Source organism: Podarcis pityusensis (genome assembly GCF_964106645.2).
Source record: "Podarcis pityusensis genome assembly, chromosome: 1".
In the NCBI taxonomy this organism is placed as follows: domain Eukaryota; kingdom Metazoa; phylum Chordata; class Lepidosauria; order Squamata; family Lacertidae; genus Podarcis; species Podarcis pityusensis.
The window spans coordinates 124,793,422-124,817,599 of NC_138028.1; the positions used below are offsets into that span (position 1 = coordinate 124,793,422).

Genomic DNA, 24,178 nt, shown 5'->3' on the forward strand with positions numbered 1-24,178 from the left:
TGAGCTTAGTGACCAGGGGTCAGCAAACCTTTTCAGCAGGGGGCCGGTCCACTGTCCCTCAGACCTTGTGGGGGGCCGGATTATATTTTGAAGGAAAAAAAGGAACAAATTCCTATGCCCCACAAATAACCCACAGACGCAGTTTAAATAAAAGCACACCTTCTACTCATGTAAAAACACCAGCCAGGCCCCACAAATAACCCAGAGATGCAGTTTAAATAAAAGCACACCTTCTACTCATGTAAAAACACCAGCCAGGCCCCACAAATAACCCAGAGATGCAGTTTAAATAAAAGCACACATTCTACTCATGTAAAAACACCAGCCAGGCCCCACAAATAACCCAGAGATGCAGTTTAAATAAAAGCACACCTTCTACTCATGTAAAAACACCAGGCAGGCCTCACAAATAACCCAGAGATGCATTTTAAATAAAAGGACACATTCTACTCATGTAAAAACACACTGATTCCCAGACTGTCCGCAGGCCAGATTTAAAAGGTGATTGGGCCGGATTCGACCCTTAGTTTGCCTACCCATGGTCTTAGTCCTTTCTCTGCTTCCATCAACAACACTTTTCTGCTTCAATCAACAACTGTCAGGAGTGAGCAAGCAATAAATCACACAGAGTCAGTGAAGGTTTTTTTTTTAATTATTTAATCTTTATTGATTTTATAATGAATCACAGTTGTAACTCTCCATCAGTAGTGTAAATAAAAGAAGTAAAAAAAAAGTTGGGAACAAGGTAAAGTTATTCCCATATTGAGACTTCCTTCCTCCCCAACCTGGGTTCTCTACATTTCTATATCAACTGCATATTAAACAGCATCTATTTTGAAATTATCCAATACTTCCAAGAATTATCTCACATTGCAGTAGTCATTCAAAGTCTGCCAAAGATTTTACATGTTTACAGTGATCTTTTAAGTACTTTCTGTATTTATCCCATTCTCAGTTAAATTTTTGACCTTGATTCCTAAATTTCACTCTCAATCTTACAATCTCAGCCTACTCAAATAATTTTGTCTGCCATTCCACTTTTGTTAGTATGTTCTCTCCTTTCCAACATTGGGCTACCAGCATTCTTGCAGCTGTGGTTGCATACATAAATAATCTCCTTAAATCTTTTGGTATCTCCACACCTATAATCCCCAGGAGAAAGGCTTCGGGGGGTTTTTGGGCAAAGGTTAGTTTAAACATTTTTTTAGCTCATTGTAGATCATTTCCCAAAATTCCTTTATCCTTTTGCAATTCCACCACATATGATACATAGTTCCTTCTACTTCTTTACATTTCCAACACAGGTTAGAGCTGGTTCTTTACATTTTTGTTAGCTTACAGGTTGTCAGTGAAGTGAACTCTTTATTAGAAGAAACAAAATCTGCTCAGGAGTGTCAGGCCTAATGAGCCAGCAACTCTTCAGTAGGCCTTGGCCCTATGAGGCAGTTGTATAAGTTCAAGGTCCTCGTCTTCCCACTGCTGCCGAAGTCTCTTCCTCTCCTCGGTCTTTCCCAAGCAATCTGGGACTATGTTGGCGTGCCTACCTTTGCTCCTCCCACTTCAGCCCTCTCTTGGTCATAGTAGACTGGGAGGAGGGGAGCTGGTTGCAGTAGCATGAGGAGACACCCTTGCTTCTTCAAAAGCCTGACTCATATCTGCCTCTTGGCCTCCCTCCTCTTCTGTTTCTGATTTTGGACTTCTCTTTGCAACAGCCTCTTCCTGCTCACTAAGCCCTGTTACCGCTTCAGCTTCCAATATCTCCTCCTCCCAGTCTTCTCCATCTTCTCTCTCTGACCACCCATCATTGCTCACAGTCTCTCTCACTGGGCCCACAGCAACTTGCAAGTTGGATCCACTGCGATCTACTGATCCCCCATGCAATAGGTACCTGCTTAAAACCAGCTTATTTAAGAAGCTTTTCAGCAGAGTAATTCTGTTAATGCTGTTTCTGTCTCTCCTCTTGTTGTTTTTGGCTTTATGGAGTTCGGTTTTTGCTGTTTGCTAGACTCCGTTTCCTGGGTTAATTGCCATTTTATTGCAATGGTGGCTTAATGTGTTTTGCGGTTTGTATTCCTGTTTTGTCTGATACTTGATGGCTGTGAGATGCTTTGAGTTCTCCTTTGAAAACAGGCAACAAATTATATATATTTAAAATAAACAACAGAATTCCAGTGGTGGGGCCCACCACTGAAAAGGCCCTATCTGGGCTTATCACCCCCTACTTCCTTTGGGGGCTGTTTTTATGATGGCCAAATCATAGAACAGACCTAAGAGCCAGGTGCAGTCTTCCAGGTCTCTCTGTTTGGCCACCAGAACTCTCTCCAGACCACACCCCTCCCTTGCCACACCTCCTCTTCTTAGGCCACACCCCTCTGGTTTTTTGGCGTGTGTACAAATTAGTCTCCTGTAGAAAGGAAAAATGTGTCATTGTTGCTCTGCCCACTTTTGCCTCTGACTCTGCCCATCACTGATGTGCGGTTACTCAGATGGTTGCTCAGAAGATAATGTGGTCCTTGGGCAGAAAGCATCCTCCATCTCCACCATAAAGGTAAAGGGTAAAGAGACCCCTGACCATTAGGTCCAGTCGTGGCCGACTCTGGGGTTGCGGCGCTCATCTCGCTTTACTGGCCGAGGGAGCCGGCGTACAGCTTCCAGGTCATGTGGCCAGCATGACTAAGCCACTTCTGGTGAACCAGAGCAGGGCATGGAAACGCTGTTTACCTTCCCGCTGGAGCAGTACCTATTTATCTACTTGCACTTTGACGTGCTTTCGAACTGCTAGGTTGGCAGGAGCAGGGACCGAACAACGGGAGCTCACCCCGTCGTGGGGATTCGAACCGCCGACCTTCTGATTGGCAAGTCCTAGGTTCTGTGGTTTAACCCACAGCGTCACCCATGTCCCTTTTCCATCTCCACCATAGTGGTTTGCTAATCAGATGCTCACAAGTTTGACTTTACTTGGGTGGGACAGTCTACTTTTAAAAATAAATTTTATGAAGGTTTATAAAGAAAAATACAAAACTTTAAAATAAAAACCTTTTTTTAAAAAAAAACCAAACCAAGACTTTTATCTAAATACAATAAAAACACAAACCGAGGGGGCGGGGGCGGGAGAGAAACACAGTTGTAGCATGGAAGTCAAACAGAATCAGTTCCAGAAGCCCATTCGACTTCCAAAACATTCGAAAACCAAAGTGTGGCTTCTGATTGGCTGCGGGAAGCTCCTGCAGCCAATTGGATGCCGTGGAAGCCCCGTCGGACGTTCGACTTCCAAAAATAGTTCTCAAACCGGAAGACTCACTTCTGGGTTTGCGACATTTGGGAGCCAAAACATTCAGGAACTAAGCTGTTTGGCTTCCAAGGTACGACAGTAGAGAAAGTAAAAGGATAAAGAAGAGTAGAAAAAGAGGTTAAAATAGAAAAGCAGAAAAATAATTTTCAATATGTAAAGAACTTCTGATTCTTCATCTGTCTACACATGCACACACTTCATCCAATCCAATATAACACACAACAAAGCCACTTTCTATAAACAAACATTATCTCCAATCCTGATATCATGATTTCTTTTTCACACAAAAAGTCTGTGGGAGGTTTCCAATCTTTAACAAATGTCAACAATGGCTTTTCTCTGACTAAACATGTCAGTCGGGTCTACATTTATCCTGACATGAAGCACTCTCAGGTAAGATCAAAAGCCTCCCCTTTCCCCCCTTTCTCTATCTGCATTTCTCTGTTTGAAAGCTTCCTTTCCTACTCACCCTCCAGCTGACTTGTCTTTGGTTTCTGAGCCAGGATGAGATCAACAAATAAGTAAACAGAGGAGTATGGGGAAGTGTGGCAGAAGTGAGGGGCAGGTTCTACACAATTCATTTAGTTGCCCAAAAAACCAAAACCCTACCCCCACTTTACATCCAAACTGTATGCATCTGGTTTGGCCTTCAGTAGCATTGTCAAGTCTCTTGTATCATGGCTTAAGTGAAATATTTCCTCTTGAGTCAGTGGTTTGCACTGGCTTCCTTGCTCATTTGCGATACACAATGACTGAAAGGAACTGAGGAAGCTGTGTAGTTCTGGCACATGTGATATTCCCATATTAAGTATCACTGGAGTATATGAACCTTGTGCTATATGTTGATCTAAGAAGCCCTGGGCTCTCCGAGTGAGTCTATGTCATATGTGATGCATGTGACTGCAAAGAAGAATGGAAGCTGTCATGAGACAGATTCACGTGTGAAGTTTCTTCTGCAAGGCGGCTTGGAGCATACAAATGTTGCACTGTACAATGGGGTAGTTACCATAAAGCTTGGAGAGCTCAGGCTCCAGTTCCTTGCAAAATTCATCAAGCACGATGAGCAGCCCCTCAAGAAATAAAAATAATGCTGGTTGAATTCCAAGCTGGAGAATAATTCTGTCTTCCCAACTCGTTCCCCAGTCCCCTTCCCAGTTAGCTTCCAAATCCATCACCCACATACCCACCAACATTTTTCTGATGAAAATAGGGATATCTTATTCCATTAAAAGGGACGCGGGTGGCGCTGTGGGTTAAACCACAGAGCCTAGGACTTGCCGATCAGAAGGTCGGCGGTTCGAATCCCTGTGACGGGGTGAGCTCCCGTTGCTCGTTCCCTGCTCCTGCCATCCTAGCAGTTTAAAAGCACGTCAAAGTGCAAGTAGATAAATAGGTACCGCTCCAGTGGGAAGGTAAACGGCATTTCTGTGCGCTGCTCTGGTTCGCCAGAAGCGGCTTAGTAATGCTGGCCACATGACCCAGAAGCTGTACGCCGGCTCCCTCGGCCAATAAAGTGAGATGAGCGCCGCAACCCCAGAGTCAGCCACGACTGGACCTAATGGTCAGGGGTCCCTTTACCTTTATTCCATTTTAAAAATATTATTTATATCCTGCCACTCTGGGTGGCTTCCAACTTAGATAAAAACATTAAACATTAAAAAACTTCACGGTGCAGGGCTGCCTTCAGTTGTCTTCTAAAGCAGGGGTCAGCAAACTTTTTCAGCAGGGGGCCGGTCCACTGTCCCTCAGATCTTGAGGGGGGCCAGAATATATTTTTTTTGGAGGGGGGGAATGAACGAATTCCAATGCCCCACAAATAACCCAGAGATGCATTTTCAATAAAAGGACACATTCTACTCATGTAAAAACACGCTGATTCCTGGACCGTCCGTGGGCCGGATTTAGAAGGCGATTGCGCCAGATCTGGCCCCCGGGCCTTAGGTTGCCTACCCATGTTCTAAAGGTTGTATAGTTATTTATCACACTGGCTCGGGGGTTGCATAACTCCATACCCTCCAATGTTTCTCCGATGAAAATAGGGACGTCCTAAGGAAAAGTGGGGCATTCCATGATCAAATCAGAAACTGAAACAGCTTATGTCCCTGAAAAATAGGGACAATTGAGGGTCTGCATTTCTATAAATGCAGGGGGCAGCAGCGGTGAGATGAAGGATGGAAGGAGATTGGATCTCTGGCTCCTTTGTCTTTCTGGTGGGCTGATTACAGGAATAATGGCCCCAGCAACTCTTGGAGTTGCACCTTATCCAAGCGGGATTGTGAAAGGCAGCCCCTCTGCTGCTCTTGCCATGTCATCAGATAGGTATTATTAATGGGGAAGTGGGCTTGGAGGGTTGGAGTATTAGGGCAGGCAGGGAGGGTATTGGCAGGAGGTTAGTGAGAGGGTTGGGGTGGCTCCCAGTACATTTCCGAGCACAATTCAAAGTGTTGGTGCTGACCTTTAAAGCCCTAAATGGCCTCGGTCCAGTATTCCTGAAGGAGCATCTCCACCCCCAACGTTCTGCCCAGACACTGAGGTCCAGTGCTAAGGGCTTTCTGGCGGTTCCCTCGCTGCGAGAAGCCAAGTTACAGTAAACCAGGCAGAGGGCCTTCTCGGTAGTGGCACCCACCCTGTGGAACGCCCTCCCACCAGATGTCAAAGAGAATAACAACTACCAGACTTTTAGAAGACATCTGAAGGCAGCCCTGTTTAGGGAAGTTTTTAAATGTTTGATGTTTTATTGTGTTTTTAATATCCTGTTGGAAGCCGCCCAGAGTGGCTGGGGAAACCCAGTCAGATGGGCGGGGTATAAATAATAAATTATATTATTATTATTATTATTATTATTATTAGAACCTAAAAGCCCAGCATTTTCTTTTCACAGTGGCCAACCAGATGCCCACAGAAAGCCCACTAGCTTCCAAGGTGGGGGGAACTGGAGTTAGGGACTTAGAAAACAAGCCAAGCTATTTCTGATTTTGGAATAAAAGAGCACAGCTTGTTTCCAAGCCAATTCAATTTAGGCTGCGGTGTGGGAGAGCTTACCTGCCACTATTGATGGGCCAATAAAGTTTGTAATCTATGTGAATCCAAACCGTCTGTGCCCACGTGGATTCCTGATTACAATGATGTAACCAGATTTACAGAACTAATAACTGCATGTGTGTGTTTGTGTACCAATATATTATTAGGCCTTTTAGAGCAACAAACATTTCACCTTCAGGAATGTGGAAAGTAAAAATAATAATAATAAAAAGGCTGGGATGTGTGTCTGAATGGAGAATGAAACACAGACAGGATTGCCTCACTTTCTTGAAATGCAATGACTTTTAAAAAAAGTCATGCTAGCTGCATCACAACACTGGCCTGCCAAAACTCAGCATAAACTTTTAGTCCTCAAACAGAAGGGTGATATTCCCCAAGGCTACAAAATGTCAGAGATCTGATCAACTTCTGTCCCATGACACTTTGGTGTCTGAAATACAAACTCCAAGTGGCACCAATGTCTCCCTTTCTCAGTTTTTGGAAAACTATATTCAGCTAGGGGGAAGAATGTTAATATGTTGGTGTTTGAATGTTGCCCACAAAAGAAGCGCCAATATATTAACATTCTTCCTCCTGGCTGAATATATAGTTTCCCCAAAACTGAGAAAGAACTCATTGTGATGTATAATTTAGCTCTAATCTACAAGGCCAGTGGAAGCTGAAAATTGATTTACGATTCCCTCTCTATGCACCATTTTTAGTGCTAAGCAGAAAGCTTGCTTTCAGCTTGGTTTTCCGGGGGGAGGAGGAGATGAAAAAGGGGGGCAAATGCCTTTTCGCCATGGTGGTCACTTTCATGGTGGCAGACATCGCCTTGACAGCCGCCAGTTGGTGGCTGACATTTTTATTTCCCACAATTCCCATGGGAATGGCCTTGTCTTAACCTGTCGCACCTTCCCCAGGAAGTGTCTCCCTGTTTTCCTTCGCCCTTCTGAAAATTGCTGAAAAGGTTTCCTAATTTCCGACACTGTCCAATTGGGTGGCAAATAATGGAGCGTATTTGGGACCACCCTTAAAGATCCCCAATATGTGGATGCTTCATGAAGGAAGGCAAAGGTGTCCCCCTGCTAACGCCAACATATTCTTCTGGTACAGCTGATGCTGGCCTGTTGCTCCTTACATGTTGGGTCTCCCTGCTGGCTGTACATCTGGCTCCCATTCTGCATCCTACCACATAAGGACATGTCTGGTAGGTGTTGCTTTTCTCCAGGGGGAGGACAAGTTCATAGACATAGAGCAGGCTTCACCAACCTAGTGCCCTCCAGAGGTTCTGGCTTGCAATTCCTGGGTGTGCAGTGGGGAGCCCAGCCGGCCGACGCTGCCCTACTTGGAGGGGTGCACTCACAACACTCTGCAAGCCCTGTGCCGCTTTGCATTTCGAACAAGAGAGTTTGGGGTATCCACCTGCCTTGTTAGATGTTCTTGCAGAATTTGCATTAGGTTGCCTGTGGCAGGCAACAATCGGCCTGCGGCCTTCTTCATATGCACAGTTGCATGTTCTTGAGAGTCTGTGCTGCTTTCTCCTTATATCCAGGGGACAGCTGAGATTTTGATCCTTTGCTTTTGAAGGCATCAAATCCCTACAGGCTATGTTAATTGCATTGGCAGATTCTGCCAATTTGCCCTCCAGCTCTGTTAGAATCCCCCCCCCCCAACGCAGGCTTTGTATGAAGTCTGACACCTCTCCTTTTAGATATACTTCAGCTTTGCAATGCATTCATCATGCAGGCAATTTGAAAACCAACAGGCCCCCTTAAATCTTCTGGGTGGATGGATGGAAGATGACTATTCAAAGGCTTTTTGGAGCCCTGGAGGAGGGGAGGGTTTCTTGGAAGCAGCTCAAGGGCTCCTTAATGGGAAAACTTGGTAAGCGCTACCAACCCTCCCAGAAAGATCTCATGTACCAGGCATTTCACACACAGCAGTAGTGATGCCCAACTATGGCCGCACATGAACTGAGCATTCTCTCTATAACATTCTTTGCAGTGTTTCAGTGGTTGGCATTAAAGCATATTGGTTTGTTACATTTATAGATCCCTCGTTTCCTGGAGGCAACTCTAGGCTACGCACTGTGTTCTACCCTGCTCCCAATTTTATCCTCACAACAACTCTGTAAAATAGGTTAAGCTGAGAGATTGGCCCAGTGGGACACAGGTGGCGCTGTGGTCTAAACCACTGAGCCTCTTGGGCTTGCCGATCAGAAGGTTGGCTGTTCAAATCCCCACGACGGGATGAGCTCCCGTTGCTCTGTCCCAGCTCCTGCCAACCTAGCAGTTTGAAAGCACGCCAGTGCATGTAGATAAATAGGTACCACACTGTGTTCTCCCCCGCTACTAATTTTATCCTCACAACAATTCTGTAAAGTAGGTTAAGCTGAGAGTTTGGCCCAAGGTCACCCCACAAAGCCTCATATCTACATAGGGATTTGAACTTGGGTCTTCCCAGTTCAGGCTCAAACCACTACACCCCACTAGGTCACAAAGGTCATTCTAAAGCAAGGATGGGACACCTGTGGCTATCCACAACTCCCATCATCCTGGATCCTGGTTTGGGCTGATGGAAATTGGAATCCAACAACAGCTGGAGGCCATCACATTAGATCAGGGGTATTTAAGCAGACACATCAACATAGACTCTTTCTGAAAACCACTGGCTCAGCAGAAACAGCCTTCAGTCTCCATGGAAAGACTTGGTCTGTTTGGAGAAAAGAATATTGGAGGCATGATTGTAAAAGTCAAAGAAGCGCTGGTGAGTCTGATTAACATTTTGGCAAGTGGGAGATGTTTCCTCTCTTGGGCAAAGTGACATTTCAGTTTGGCCAAGTAATCATCATTTCCCTGGCCTCGTGTCTGTGCGTAATGTCGGATCAAGATAAACCTTTGTATCTCACCCAACATGTTAATCAACACGAAACAACTGTCCATAGCTGAGGCATGTTTTGAAGTTTGTCATCTTTATAGATCTCCGTTTCCTCTGCTGTGTCATGTGCATTAGCATATCGTGAGATATTTCAAGACAGAAGAGCTAATTGGCAGTGTGACTTTTTTTTTACTGGTTTTTAAGCAGAGGTGATCATTTGTAAATAATAATCTTGATCATTACATTTGTTCTAATTAAACAATGAGGCATATCAGGAGTACAGTAATCATGAGATAATCACATCCCTGGCATAATTATCAGGTACGGGGCACAGCCAAGTATCTCTAATGCCACTGAGTGTGATTATCTTCTGATAACTGCACCCTGTAGGTTGCTTAATTTTCATTACAAAATGGAATTATTTTTATTAAAGTGAACAAGGGGTGGAAGTGGGTGGGGGGCAAAGCTGTCCTTTTCTTCTGACAGAGGAAGAGAAGACTTATAGATTACAGTGGAACTATGGCTTAGCTGGAATTTCAGGTGGGCTGATACAATGTGGATTAATCATTGACTGCAGGTGCTCTGTTCAGATCCACGTGGCTTTGCTATGATAGGAATAACAATGGACTTAATACATCTGGCTCTGTGTGGAAGCTAAGAAACAGGGTCAAGTCAGCTGCACTGAGTTACAATGCTGCATATAAGGGGGAAATTAGGGTTGCCAGACATCCAGAATTACCCACAATGCTGCAGTTGGCAGTACAGTGGTACCTCGGGTTAAGTACTTAATTCGTTCCAGAGGTCCATTCTTAACCTGAAACTGTTCTTAACCTGAAGCACCACTTTAGCTAATGGGGCCTCCTGCTGCCGCCGTGCCGCCGGAGCCCGATTTCTGTTCTTATCGTGAAGCAAAGTTCTTAACCTGAAGCACTATTTCTGGGTTAGCGGAGTGTGTAACCTGAAGCGTATGTAACCTGAAGCGTATGTAACCCGAGGTACCACTGTAGTGTCCTGGCAGAAATTGGTCAAATGTCCGGGAAAATCCTATTTCCCATAAAAATAGCTCAAAACTGGCATATTTTTCCCACGATTTTGCCAAAAAAGCTCAACAGCTTTGCCCCCCCCCCCATGCTCAATAAGTTTTCTGTTTGGATTTTCACTGCTTGAAATACAGTGGTGTCTCGGGTTGCAGACTCTTCAGGTTACAGACTCTGCTAACCCAGAAATAGTACCTCGGGTTAAGAACTTTACCTCAGGATGAGAAGAGAAATCGTGCGGCAGCAGCAGTGGGACACCCCATTAGCTAAAGTGGTACCTCAGGTTAAGAACAGTTTCAGGTTAAGAAAGGACCTCTGGAACAAATTTAGTTCTTAATCCGAGGTACCACTGTATGGCAACCCTAGTAAAAATATTTTTAGGAAGTCCCCAACTGCACACACAATTGTTGCAATCACTTGCCATTTCTATATCCTTCCCTACAGTATGTTTGGGGTTGGCATGGGGGAAGAAGTTCACATTTAAAGCTGAACCTACCCAGTTCCCACTTTCTGAAACCGTATGTGAGCTTAAACACAGCCACCCTTTCAAAGTTGCACTTCTCTGAATTTTGCTATGCATATGCTGGGGTAGATTGGTGGAACTAACATAGAAAAATGCATTATATTTGGGGAAACTGCTCTGCAAAAAATAAAATAAAAAATGTGTCTGTTGTGCAAAATTGCATACAAGAAAGTGTTTAGTAGGAGTAATTTGCACTACAGGGCTGTTGAATTTCCACGAGGATTCAAAAGAACACACTTACAAACTGATGTGGAAAACTGGAGAGCTGAATTAAAGATTCCAAAAATGAGAAACCAAGAGAAACCAAAATTGACAGGTTTGCTCACCCTAAGCAAATAGAAGGGGAAGAAATGGGGGCAGTGAGAGATTTTACTTTCTTGGGCTCCATGATCACTGCAGATGGTGACAGCAGCCACGAAATTAAAAGACGCCTGCTTCTTGGGAGAAAAGTGATGGCAAACCTAGACAGCATCTTAAAAAGCAGAGACATCACCTGGCCAACAAAGATGTGTCTAGTTAAAGCTATGGTTTTCCCAGTAGTGATGTATGGAAGTGAGAGCTGGACCATAAAGAAGGCTGATCGCCGAAGAATTGATGCTTTTGAATTATGGTGTTGGAGGAGCCCCATGGACTGCAAGAAGATCAAACCTATCCATTCTGAAGGAAATCAGCCCTGAGTGCTCACTGGAAGGACAGATCCTGAAGCTGAGATTCCAATACTTTGGCCACCTCATGAGAAGAGAAGACTCCCTGGAAAAGACCCTGATGTTGGGAAAGATGGAGGGCACAAGGAGAAGGGGACGACAGAGGACGAGATGGTGGGACAGTGTTCTCGAAGCTACCAGCATGAGTTTGACCAAACTGCGGGAGGCAGAGGAAGACAGGAGTGCTGGCGTGCTCTGGTCCATGGGGTCACGAAGAGTCGGACGCGACTAAACGACTCAACAACAACAACAACAACAAAATTTGGGGTCACATGGCCCTTTTTCAATAGGGCTGCCCGTTTGCAGCCTGGAAATTTGTGTTCCCAAGTCCTTTATCTACCCTCTTTCCACTCAGTTCTACTCAATGGCCTTATTTGGGTGCTGCGTTCCCAGCATAGCTGTCAACTTTTCCCTTTTCTTGCAAGGAATCCTATTTGGAATAAGGGAATTTCCCTTTAAAACAAGGATAACGTTGACAGCTATGGTTCCCAGCTTGCCAAATTATAGTTCAGCAGCTGGAAATAAGAGATGGGATTATGTGGTCATTCCTCCTTCTTCCTCTGTATTTACAACCTGGTTTAATTAAAACACGGTTAGTCATTACAGCCACAGTGGAGAACTATATATTAATGCCAAATTGTAAACCAGGATCTTAAACCACAGTTCTAAGTCAAGTTTAATTAAACTGAGATATAAGCCCCAGAGAAGAGTTTTTAAGTGTGTTCCATGCTATGTATGTTGGTAATTTTCCTGTGGCAGCATGTGGATCAGATCCTGCCTAGCCATTTTTCAGTATGTCTCTCCAATTTGGAATTGGTCAAACAGGCAATAAGGAACCATTGTGACAGGCCTTATTCTCTTTTCTAGTTTGTATTGGGTCTGTTTTAATAAAACCTGATAACTATGATGATGATTTATTAATTTTATTATTCATCCGAAGATTCCAAGATGGTTCACAACAGGAAAAAAAAAAATACAAAATACGTAATAAAACAAACTAACAACCCCTTTCACAAATACATTTTAAATAGCCATAGAATGTTAATCAGCAGATAACTTGGTGAATAGAAATGTTTTCAATTGCCGCCTAAAAGTATGTAATGAAGGCACCAGGTGAGTTTCTCTGGGGAGAGCATTTCACAAATGGAGAGCCAATGCACAAAAGACCCATTCAAATGTTGCCACCCTCTGGGACCTCTTGTGGCTATGGCAGAACAGGTCTTCTCTGCAGTATCTCCTCATTTATGAAATCCTCTTTCCAAGGAGACTCACCTAGTGCCAACCTTGTCCTCATTTTTATTTTTGAGGGTTCTTGTTAGGATATAGTTCCATTCCACCTTAAAAGGAACAGGCATGACTGTTGTGTGTCACATGCCTGTTTACTTCCAGCACAGCCTGCTGGGAACTTCTGTTTGTATATTGCTTTTGCTATGCTGCTGTGTGCTTGGACACAGCTAGGGAAGCGGACATGTTTTTTCCCCCTTTGTTCCTGAACTATGCGGAATAAACGCCTGTAAATAATGCTTACACATGTTTCTGTCCGTCACTTCCATTGTGAGAAGTTATTCACTCTGCTGACTAGAGCGTGCCAAGTCTCTAAAGGTATCTGAGGCTTGTGTCACTGTTTGATGCTGTTCCAAAGACTGGAGATCACCCGGCTGCTGGCCAGTGGCTGGAGCCAGCTGGGGGCCTACAAAATGCCCCCGTCTCCCCGACAGTATCCCAACACTTCTTTAGGTGCCATCAATGATCTATTGTTCGATCTGTTTCTAATATGCTTTTTGCCAATTTATTCTTGCAGTTTTGTTGTTGTTGTTTAGTCATTTAGTTGTGTCCGACTCTTCGTGACCCCATGGACCAGAGCACTCCTGTCTTCCAATGCCTCCCGCAGTTTGGTCAAACTCATGCTGATAGCTTCGAGAACATTATCCAACCATCTTGTCCTCTGTCGTCCCCTTCTGCTTGTGCCCTCCATCTTTCCCAACATCAGGGTCTTTTCTAGGGAGTCTTCTCTTCTCATGAGGTGGCCAAAGTACTGGAGCCTCAGCTTCAGGATCTGTCCTTCCAGTGAGCACTCAGGGCTGATTTCCTTAAGAATGGAGAGGTTTGATCTTCTTGCAGTCCATGGGACTCTCAAGAGTCTCCTCCAGCACCATAATTCAAAAGCATCAATTCTTTGGCGATCAGCCTTCTTTATGGTCCAGCTCTCACTTCAATACATCACTACTGGGAAAACCATAGCTTTAACTATACGGACCTTTGTTGGCAAGGTGATGTCTCAGTTTTACTTGCTTGTAAATCTAGGGTTGCCATATATTGAAAAGCAAGAAAAGAGGGCAGCCCAAGCCGCTGCCAGTCTGAGACAGGGGTAGAGGCAAACACCCACCCAAGACATTTCCTTTAAAAGGTGAAAAATCCTCCCAGATGGGTATGTTGGCCCCACAAAAGAGGACTTGTCTGGGTTTCCTTGGATGTATGGCAACCCTAGAAATCACTTTGGGGCTTATTAGAGGGACAAGATACACAGATTAAATTAACATAGTGGGCTGGTGTACAGGACTTCCTGAATGGGGTAACTGTGCCCCTGAAGGACCAGGTGCGCAGCCTGGGAGTCATTTTGGACTCACAGCTGTCCATGGAGGCACAGGTAATTTCTGTGTCCAGCGTGACTGTCTACCAGCTCCATCTGGTATGCAAGCTGAGACCCTTCCTGCCAGCAGACTGTCTCACCAGAGTGGTGTATGCTTTAGTTATCTCCTGCTTGGACTACTGCAATGTGCTCTACATGGGGCTACCTTTGAAGGTGATCTGGAAACTATAACTAATCCAGAATGCGGCAGCTAGACTGGTGACTGGGAGTGGCTGCTGAGACCATATTACACTGGTCCTGAAAGACCTACGTTGGCTCCCAGTACGTTTCCCAGCACAATTCAAAGTGTTGGTGCTTACCTTTAAAGCTCAGTCTAAACGGCCTCGGCCCAGTATACCTGAAGGAGTGTCTCCACCCCCATCGTTCTGCCCAGACACTGAGGGCCAACGCTGAGGACCTTCTGGTGGTTCCCTCATTGTGAGACGTGAGGTTACAGGGAACCAGGCAGAGGGCCTTCTCGGTAGTGGCACCCTCCCTGTGGAACACCCTCCCATCAGATGTCAAGGAAATAAACAACTATCTGACTTTTAGAAGACATCTGAAGGCAGCCCTGTTTAGGGAAGTTTTTAATGTTTGGTGCTTTATTGCGTTTTTAATATCCTGTTGGAAGCCACCCAGAGTGGCTGGGGAAACGCAGCCAGATGGGTGGGGTATAAGTAATAGATGATGATGATGGTGGTGGTGGTGGTGGTGGTGGTGGTGGTGATGGTTATAACACAATCCTAAACTTGTTTCATTCTGTCTTTTTCTGCTCATCAGTGTAACAGTGACTTTGTGCCTGTGTGCGGCTCCAACGGCGACACCTATCAGAACGAGTGCTACTTGAGACAGGCTGCCTGCAAGCAGCAAAGCGAAATCCTTGTGGCGTCAGAAGGATCGTGTGCCACTGGTAGGTCCAGCAGCCTCTGTATGGCATATTATCTTAAGCCAAATCTAATAGGCTGTGTGTCATCGCGAACAGTTGTTTTGCATTGCTGCCTGATTCATTCCAGTAATTGAAAGCTTGGCACAACATGTAATGACAACTACAGTTGGGGTTTTGTTGTTGTTTCCTCCTTGCAGCAAACCATTTCAGAACCTGGGAACAATGTTTTCATTTTAGGGTTGCCATATGCCCTCTTTTTCCAGGACGTGTCCTCTTTTTCATGGGTAGAGTCATCGTAGCGATGTTAAAAGTAGCAGGTGGTAAATGTGTCCTCTTTTTTGCGCTTCAAAATATGACAACCCTAGAATGTGTGGCCTGCAAGATGAGCTTTCAGGGTGTTCTGACCTGCTTCTGACCACTGGTGGAGGAAGAGGAGTGCGGGGGGAGCGCACCACCCCTAGCAGCGTGACCCCCAGGGTGCCATCTTGGATGCCCCCCCACCCGCGCTGGACGCACCCCCCACCCCCGGGACACATGCTAGCCCCGCCCCCGCCTGCCCTCCGCCCCCCAGTGCCGGAGCATGAAGCTTCGCCACTACTTCTAACACATGACCAATGAGGAAGAGCCAGAGTCGCCCTACCCAATAGAAAACATCCAGTTATATCTGCCTGCTTGTGTAATGGAAATCTGCTTGAACAAGGGACCTCTAGCCACTTGCAGATTTGCTGCAATGCAGATTTTCGGTGTGTGTGTGCGTGATGGGTTGGAGGGGAGAAGCCCAGTTGTGTGAGTGGACACCCACTCATGCTATGTTGGCTCTCAGCCAATATATATTTGGCAATTGAATGGTGTTGCCTCAGTTTATCTGGAAGGGACTGGGGCACAGATGCAGATTGGCTCTGCTGGTAGCCCCAGCCTTGCAAGCTGCCCTGGAAACATCCACGTAAGTTACAGTGCTGCCGATGTCATCCCCAGCCAGCAGGACCAGTGATCAGGGATGATGGGAATTGTAGTCCAAAAATAGCTGGAGACCCAGGTTTGGGAAGCCCTGCCCTAAAGGGACCATAAGAGAAGGAATGGGGGACTTGCAAGATAGTGTTAACTGGTCAAATAACATTCTTAAAGTAGCCGGAAGGAAGGATAGGAGTGAGAAGTTATCATGAGCAGAAGCTCCCTCACTACAGTGTGATAGCCATCTTGTCTCATGGTGTTAGATTTGTATGGCTCTCGCAATTTTGTGGCGTTTCAGAGAGCACCGCAGAGAGTGAGAAAGGCCCGCTACAAAAGTTAATACTTACTTTCCTTATGCGGCAAAATAATGAATAGGAGGGTTTATCCTAGAGACCTTTTGGCTCAGAGGAATATGTGTGCGAGGGAAGATAATCTTGTTTGTCATCAGAGAAAGCAGGACAGAGTCACACGAGAGGCCCCATTTGCCTTTTGCAGTTTGCGATAATATAGTAAAAAAAAGCGAGAGTCCAATTTCTGAGGCTTACTTATCTGCAAAGCAAGCAATTGTGCAAAAGAAAGAAAGAAATTGTTTGCGGGCTCATCTTTTGTTTAGACACACACCGGGTTTCTGTTTTGTTTTTAATTGCAAGCCGCAATTGCAATTTGAAGAGCATCACAGCTTCATTTAAAATGAAGATTTAAAAAGAAAATCGAAATGATGATGGAGGTTTGCAAACTGATCTAGATTAACCAGATCTGACTGTAGATAAATTGGGATTCTGACTCTCAGCATTCAGGCAGAATCCCAATTTTGTGTTTTGCAAGCTCTCCGTTTCCCTTCCTAACTGCCAGTGACACGGAGGAGCCTTTTGCGAACCGAATCTCTGCCTCTACACAGCTTTGCCTCCTTTTTCTTCAGATGCATCAAGCGCTTTCCTTTTAAAGAGTAGCAGTGCAGTCCAATACATGGCTACTCAGAAGTAAGCGCCATTGAATTCAACGGGACTTACTCCCGGGCAAGCATGTATGCAACTGCAGCTGGAATTTCCTTTTGAACTATATCTCTCCAAGTAATTTTCAATGTAGTTTTCAAGTTTAATTACAGGGCTACTTAACCAAGTGCTTTTATTGACTAGGCACCCAAGCATAGATATTAACTGATTGCCTTTTGCCCAGAGTCTTTGGTAACACAGGGAGCCGGTCTATCTTGCTCAGGGCTGTCCATCCCGGGGGTATAGGAGGGGGAGGCCCAGGGGAGCCGTGGCCCCAGGCGCAAATTTTTGATTGGGCATGGGGGGGGTGTAACCTGGCTCCCTTATCGAAGCTGGAGCCATGAGGAGGCAAGCCAAGCCAATGCCAGAGAAGGGATGCCTGTATATGTCCCACACCTGGGCTGGCCGAGAGCAAGGGGGAGGGCAACAGCGCTGCTGCTGCCACCCACCAAGGAGAGGTGAGAGGTTCTGGCAGCTGCCTCCTTCACGAACGGGGTGCCACAGTCTGCAGCTGTGCCCTCCTCATGGGGCAGCAGCAAGCCTCTTGCTCCTTTCCCTTACTTCGCCTAACTTGTGTGGAAATGTTCAGGGATACAGGAGAGGATATATTGTTTGATTATATCCTTTCCAACTTGTGTTAACAAGTTCTACAATTTAGCAGAGTAACATTCCCCTTTTTAAATTTGCATAGCGGATGCATTTGCTCAGGCTGGCTAAAGCCTCTAAAATACGTTTTCCTTTTGGTAATTCCCCATTTAAAGGTAAAGGGACCCCTGACCATTAGGTCTAGTCGTGGCCAACTCTGGGGTTGCGGCGCTCATCTCGCTTTATTGGCCGAGGGAGCCGGCGTACAGCTTCCGAGTCATGTGGCCAGCATGACTAAGCCGCTTCTGGCGAACCAGAGCAATGCACAGAAACTGTGTTTACCTTCCCGCCGGAGCAGTACCTATTTATCTACTTGTACTTTGACGTGCTTTCGAACTGCTAGGTTGGCAGGAGCAGGGAACGAGGAACGGGAGCTCACCCTGTTGTGGGGATTCGAACCGCCAACCTTCTGATCAGCAAGTCCTAGGCTCTGTGGTTTAACCCACAGCGCCACCCACGTCCCAATTCCTCATTTAGTCCCTCATAAAAAGATAGACACAAGACAGTCTTCTATAAAAGTGTAAAAAGAGTTTACTCACACATTCTGTTCACAGTTATATCCCAGAAGGCTGACTTAAGTTAGAAAAGTAATATACACCTGGAAACTATCCCATAAGGATACAGCTCCTTTGTCCTCTCTTGGCTGCAAGCCAAGAGAGCATCTTAGACTAAGCAGACGTTGCTTCTTCAATGAATTGTGGTCAGAGAGAGAGATGGCTGACCAGTCCTGTTCTTTTGTTACCTGGGCAGGTGAGCTCACGCCCGACTCTAGTCACATGCAGAGGAAGTCTGTCACAGCCTAGGAGAAACAGGAAGTTTCGATTGGCTGGTCCAGACATCCCCTTTTATGTCCACTCTAGGGATGTTGTACTTGACTGCTCTTGTGTTTCACATCCCAAAACCTGCTAATGGCTCAGACTGCCACGGCTCAGTCAGTGGTGAGGGCTGGGGCTGGTGTGGCCACCCTCAAGATCTAACCCCCCCAGCGCACAAACATGCCCCCCCACCTGGCTGCTAAGACCGTAGATCTGCCCTGAATGACAGCAACTGTTCAGGGTTTCAGCAGCTCTCAGCCTGACCTGCAGATGTCAAGGACTGAACCTGGGAAAAGGCAGATGCTCTGACTCAGAGCTACACATGTCACTTCCCTTGTACCAATCCTATAGTATCAATTTGTGAGGATCTGGTAATAATAATAATAATAATAATAATAATAATAATAATAATAATATATCCCGCCCATCTGGCTGGGTTTCCCCAGCCACTCTTTGCGGCTTCCAACAAAAGATTAAAAATACATTAAAACACCAGTCATTAAAAACTTCCCTAAACAGGGCTGCCTTCAGATGTCTTCTAAACGTCACGTAGTTGTTTATTTCCTTGACATCTGATGGGAGGGCGTTCCACAGGGCCGGCACCATTACTGAGAAGGCCCTCTGCCTGGTTCCCTGTAATTTTGCTTCTTGCAGTAAGGGAACCACCAAAAGGCCCTCAGAGCTGGACCTCAGTGTCCAGGTTTAACAATTGGGGTGGAGATGCTCCTTCAGGTACACTGGGCCGAGGCCATTTAGGGCTTTCAAGGTCAACACCAACACTTTGAATTGTGCTCAGAAATGTCCTAGGAGCCAATGTATGTCTTTCAAGACCAGTGTTATGTGGTCTCGGCGGCCGCTCCCAGTCACCAGTCCATCTGACGCATTCTGGATTAGTTGTAGTTTCCAGGTCACCTTCAAAGGTAGTCCCAAGTAGAGAGGGTTTCAATAGTCCAAGCGGGAGATAACTAGAGCATGCACCACTCTGGCATTTTGGAATATTATTTTGGAATTTAAACCTCCTTGGTGACCAGGCTTACTGATGTGGAAACGTACCAAAGGTCCAAAGGTGACGATGTCTACAGATCCAAATGTTTCGCCTGATTCACTTGACACTGCAATCCACAATGACGCTACGCTGGCATTCCCACAGCTCTGCTGCTTGCTTAATGAGCGTTTTAGTTGCCCATTGATTGTATTTTGTATTTTATTGGTTTTAATTTGTGAATTGCCCAGAGGACATGGTTAATTGGGTGGTATATAAATGCCGAGAACAAGCATATGCTGTGCTATTGAAAAAAACAAAAAAACCTTCCAGCAGCAAAATGATCTAGTTCTCTTGCATTGTTGTTTGAAGCAGGCATAGAACATCCTGGTCAGGCCCAGTTGCAGATGCTGCTGGCTCATCACTTCAGAAACGGCTGTGGTTGCTTGAGACCAGTTTCATGGCAGCACAGGGAGATTTTAGATGGTCAGGGCCTGTCTGCATGGGGTCTGTGAGGGAGCAGGGATAGAGATCTCACCCATGGGTTGTGTGGAACATTGGTAGGCAAACTAAGGCCCGGGGGCCGGATCTGTCCCAATCGCCTTCTAAATCCGGCCCGCAGACAGTCTGGGAATCAGCGTGTTTTTACATGAGTAGAATGTGTGCTTTTATTTAAAATGCATCTCTGGGTTATTTGTGGGGCCCGCCTGGTGTTTTTACATGAGTAGAATGTGTCCTTTTATTTAAAATGCATCTCTGGGTTATTTGTGGGGCTCGCCTGGTGTTTTTACATGAGTAGAAGGTGTGCTTTTATTTAAAATGCATCTCTGGGTTGCTTCTGGGGCATAGGAATTCGTTCATCCCCCCCAAAAAAAATATAGTCTGGCCCCCCACAAGATCTGAAGGACAGTGGACCGCCTCCCCTGCTGAAAAAGTTTGCTGACCCCTGGTGTGGAACGTACCCCGCGACTCTCACAGCCAAATGTAGATTTGGTTCTCCTTTCTTTCAAAAGCTTATATAATGGTATGGGGTTGCTCGTGCGTAAGTTGCCGCCTCTCCTGGCTATGTTGCCTTGTTAAACCTTTCTGTCTGGACAGCCCTTCATTTCGTGGCCGCCTCAGTCGCTAGCAGAATCCGTCAGTGGGCGTTTCTTAAATCTTTTCCAACATAAAAGTTGCTTGACACCCAGTCTCCTCCTACTCTCTCTGCGCGGAAGTCTTCTGCGCAGGGTGGGCGTGGGTAGTGGAGGACCTGTGCTCTCCTCGCTGGTGTCCGGTGAAGAGTCTTGGAGCCCTCTCGCCGATTCCCCCATCAGCCCCTCTCTTTCCCTGGTGTTGCGCTGATTAGCTTCCCCCTCTGCGGAGCTGCCTCTCTCCCTGCTGGGCCCTTCTCCAGCATCATTTGAGAGCCTTCCCTCCGCCTCGAGCTCCGATGTCAGTTCCCTGACAGCTTACTTTCGAAAAATAAAAACAGAGCGCCCATCCCACAAATACTTTACGGAAGAAAATGGAAAATTTGTCAGGAAACACAGTAACGTTGCCAGCCTTGGTGCAGTAAACCGAGGATTTAGAACAGGAACACCTGTAGAATCTTAAAAGGAACTTTCCAGCATCAAACAGAAAGTTCACATGAAACATTTAGCATAGATCTCTCTAATTGACAGAGGAATGGCATAAAAAAAGCACAATTTGCTACAGCGCATTTTAACTAAGCAGGCTGTGGCTGCACATACATACAAATTATCCCGGTATTCATACATCTATATAACCACAACCCCTTTTTTTCTCTCTCTCTTACAGATGCAGGTTCTGGATCTGGGGATGGAGGTAGGAATGCTTTTATTAATTCTGTTTTTCCACCACTGGAACCTGCTGACATCACTTGCCACATTGCAGTTAGGCGTGTTGGACAGTTGTTTTGTGCCACCCTGTATTGTTCAGATGATCTGATCCTCTGCATTTTTGTCAAACTCCAGCCTAATGATGAAGAGCTGGTTTGGTTTTGGAGATATGTAGAGGGCTGTATTACACTTGGTCGGAATCTGTATTATTCATGATTCAGCAAGGACTCTATCTCCATCTACTGTTACTAGAGCTCTTGTGGCACAGATGGTTTTATTTATTGTTATTACATTCTCAGCGAACCCATAATAGTTCCAGGATTTTTCTCCCGTGACTAACGTAGTCTTCCCAAACCATGAGGTGGAGGGATTTCACAGAAAAATTAAGAAGAAAGGTTATGGCTTTAAATGTGGCTGTGTCAAACACTTTGATTACAGGGTATTGCCATGTTGGTACATTTAAAATTATGCATTGCAAATATACTGACGCATCTTTCTGGGTCTTTTTATAAGTTGTGAGCACAATCTGTCTGAAAGTAAATAAATAAATAAATATCTTCATTGCGGTCCATATACCCACAAAACAGTTTCAAAACCAGGATAAAGTTAAAACAACCAAACAGCAGGTGAAAGAGACTGAGGTAGTCATTTTGAGCATGATGGTCTTTGTTTCTTGCGACCGCCGAAAGAAACTTTGCCACGGTCAGTGTAATATCATTTGAGCTATCCTCCAGAAGGTATTTAATATGGGAGGCTTCAGATTTCCCCAGCAAATTTGCTAGTAAGGGTTTGATCAGTTGATACCTTGCTTGCTCGTACTGCCCACAATGCAGTAGGATATGGTTCATGCAATCGGTGTCCTGAGAACATCAACAAAGCCTGTTCTGGTAGGAGATGCCTCTCAGTCTACCATTTAGAACTTCCAATGGAAATACATTTAATCTAGCTTTGGTAAATAAACGCCGAAAGGTGGGTATGGACAAATTCCTATGGTATGAGGCTAACTGAAAGTTGTGCCCATTTTGGATTCCAGCTGCAATCGGGCCACAGATTACATTGGATCTGGATCACAGGTCGCTATGTGAGATGTCCCAAAGCCTTTACTTCAGGGATACAAGGGCGGTATCGTAGCCCAGTTGATACAAAAGGGATGGTGACAGTCCAATCGAGGTGGCTTTTCTGGCCATAGTTTTCCGCCATGGGCTGATAAATTCCTCATTGGTTAGATGTACAAGTAATCCCTTCCCCAGGCCAAATACTGAGATCTTAAGCCAGTATTGTCTGAAAGTAAGCATTTCATGGTGCAGTTGTACACGAGCAGGACCGCTGTATATAGTGAGATTTACTTGTGGTCAAATATCCACAAGTTAAGATGGCTCATCTCCTTCTTTTCAACAGAAATTCATGTCACATTTGCTGGTACATTCATGGATATGAATCGGACTTCTGTTTAAATTTATGGGACTTAGAGGTGTTCTGCTTTTGCTTGAATGCACTCAGGCTGTTTGTGCTTCTTCTGACAGAGGGGTGGTGAGTAACTTACGGAAGTTGCTCTTGTAGACGGCATGCTCAGAAATGGGGAAGGCATTCTCTTCAGGCTAGAACTGGGCGTTATGTTTGCATTGTACACTTCCTCACTGATGAGTGAGGCCAGGTTATTAACCATTCTTCCATTGCTCCATTCACAAGTTCACCCATGGGCCAGGTTCACTGTCTGCCCTCTCAACGTTCTTATCATTTGGGATAGGCTGAGAAGAATGATGGGCGTGTCCAGCTATACATTGTTTTAGCAGCAAGCCTGCTGTGGACTTTCACTTCCTGCATTCGGGGGATATTGGCCTTTTTGGAATCCAGGAAGGTGCTTAATTGAAAACCAAACCTTTGGTCTTTGTAGACCAAACTGCGCCAACCGGTGGTAGCACTCCATGAGTTCAGAGCAGAGAAATTCCCAGCCCTTCCTTTGAGACGCCAAGGATTGACAGCTGGAGGACTGTGCAAATCACTGATTTGAATAACAACAACAACAACTACTACTACTACTACTACTACTACTCCAAGCATCTGACTGGGTTGTCATCGCTCTGGGTGGCATCCAACATATATAAAAGCATAATAAAACATTAAACATTAAAAACTTCCCAATACGGGGCTGCCTTCAGATGGTCTTAGGATGGCAACAAAGGGCTGAAGTAGTAGCTCCCTAGAAGCTGTGGGTTTGTGGAAGAACACCAAATGGGATTTGATATGAGGGGTAGGTCTGGCAGTGTCTAAGGAGACTACCAAATGTAGGCTTGCCATATTCCCCAAAGTGAAAATCCAGAAAAAGTTGTTGAGCTTGAATATCTGCCCGCCCCCCCAAAAAAACCCCAAAGTTTTGTGGCTTTTGGGGGATTTTTAAAGCTTTTCTTTATTGCTCTACTTGCCATATGTCAGGGTTTCCCCGGACATTTTGTCAGTTCAGCAAAAATCCGCCATTTTGACAGCCTTATTCCCAGATGTGTCCAGGATAACCCAGACATATGGCAGCCCTAAAATGAGAAAGTCTTGTTTGCTGTGAAAGCAGGTTGACTGATGAATGTGGGCCGCTGATCTCTCCACTGTTGACCCCAGCCTTGTCTAAAAAATTGTAGGCAGAATGGGATTTCCCAAAGTGATTGGACCTTCTTGTTCCAATGCGATAGATTTAGCTTGACTCGTGTTGATTGGGTTGACCTTCCCATACATGGGCCATCTTGGCTACAGTATGTTATGTTCCTTTCCTTGGGCATGTTGTGCTTGCTCCTGAACTCCCTTTGTGTATCCCACTCGTATTTGGATGAGAGAGGCATTAATTTTTGGTGTTTCCAACAGAAACTCCTCCTAACACAGTGCATTGAGAAGCAAAAGTGACATTCACCATTATTGATGTTCTTCTGTAATAGCGCCACATTTATTTTGTCCCCATTGCCCCTACTCATAGATTTCAGACTTAATATCACAG

General features: G+C 45.4%; 1 protein-coding gene across 1 annotated transcript in view; it reads left to right on the plus strand.

Annotated features, from left to right (window-relative positions):
- Positions 1-24,178, plus strand: part of TMEFF2 (transmembrane protein with EGF like and two follistatin like domains 2) — a 250,317-nt gene that overhangs the window by 18,469 nt on the left and 207,670 nt on the right. The window contains exons 3-4 of the mRNA XM_080972358.1: positions 14,867-14,996; positions 21,158-21,184. Of these exons, the coding sequence (XP_080828484.1) occupies positions 14,867-14,996; positions 21,158-21,184 (157 nt within the window). The remainder of the gene's footprint in view (positions 1-14,866; positions 14,997-21,157; positions 21,185-24,178) is intronic.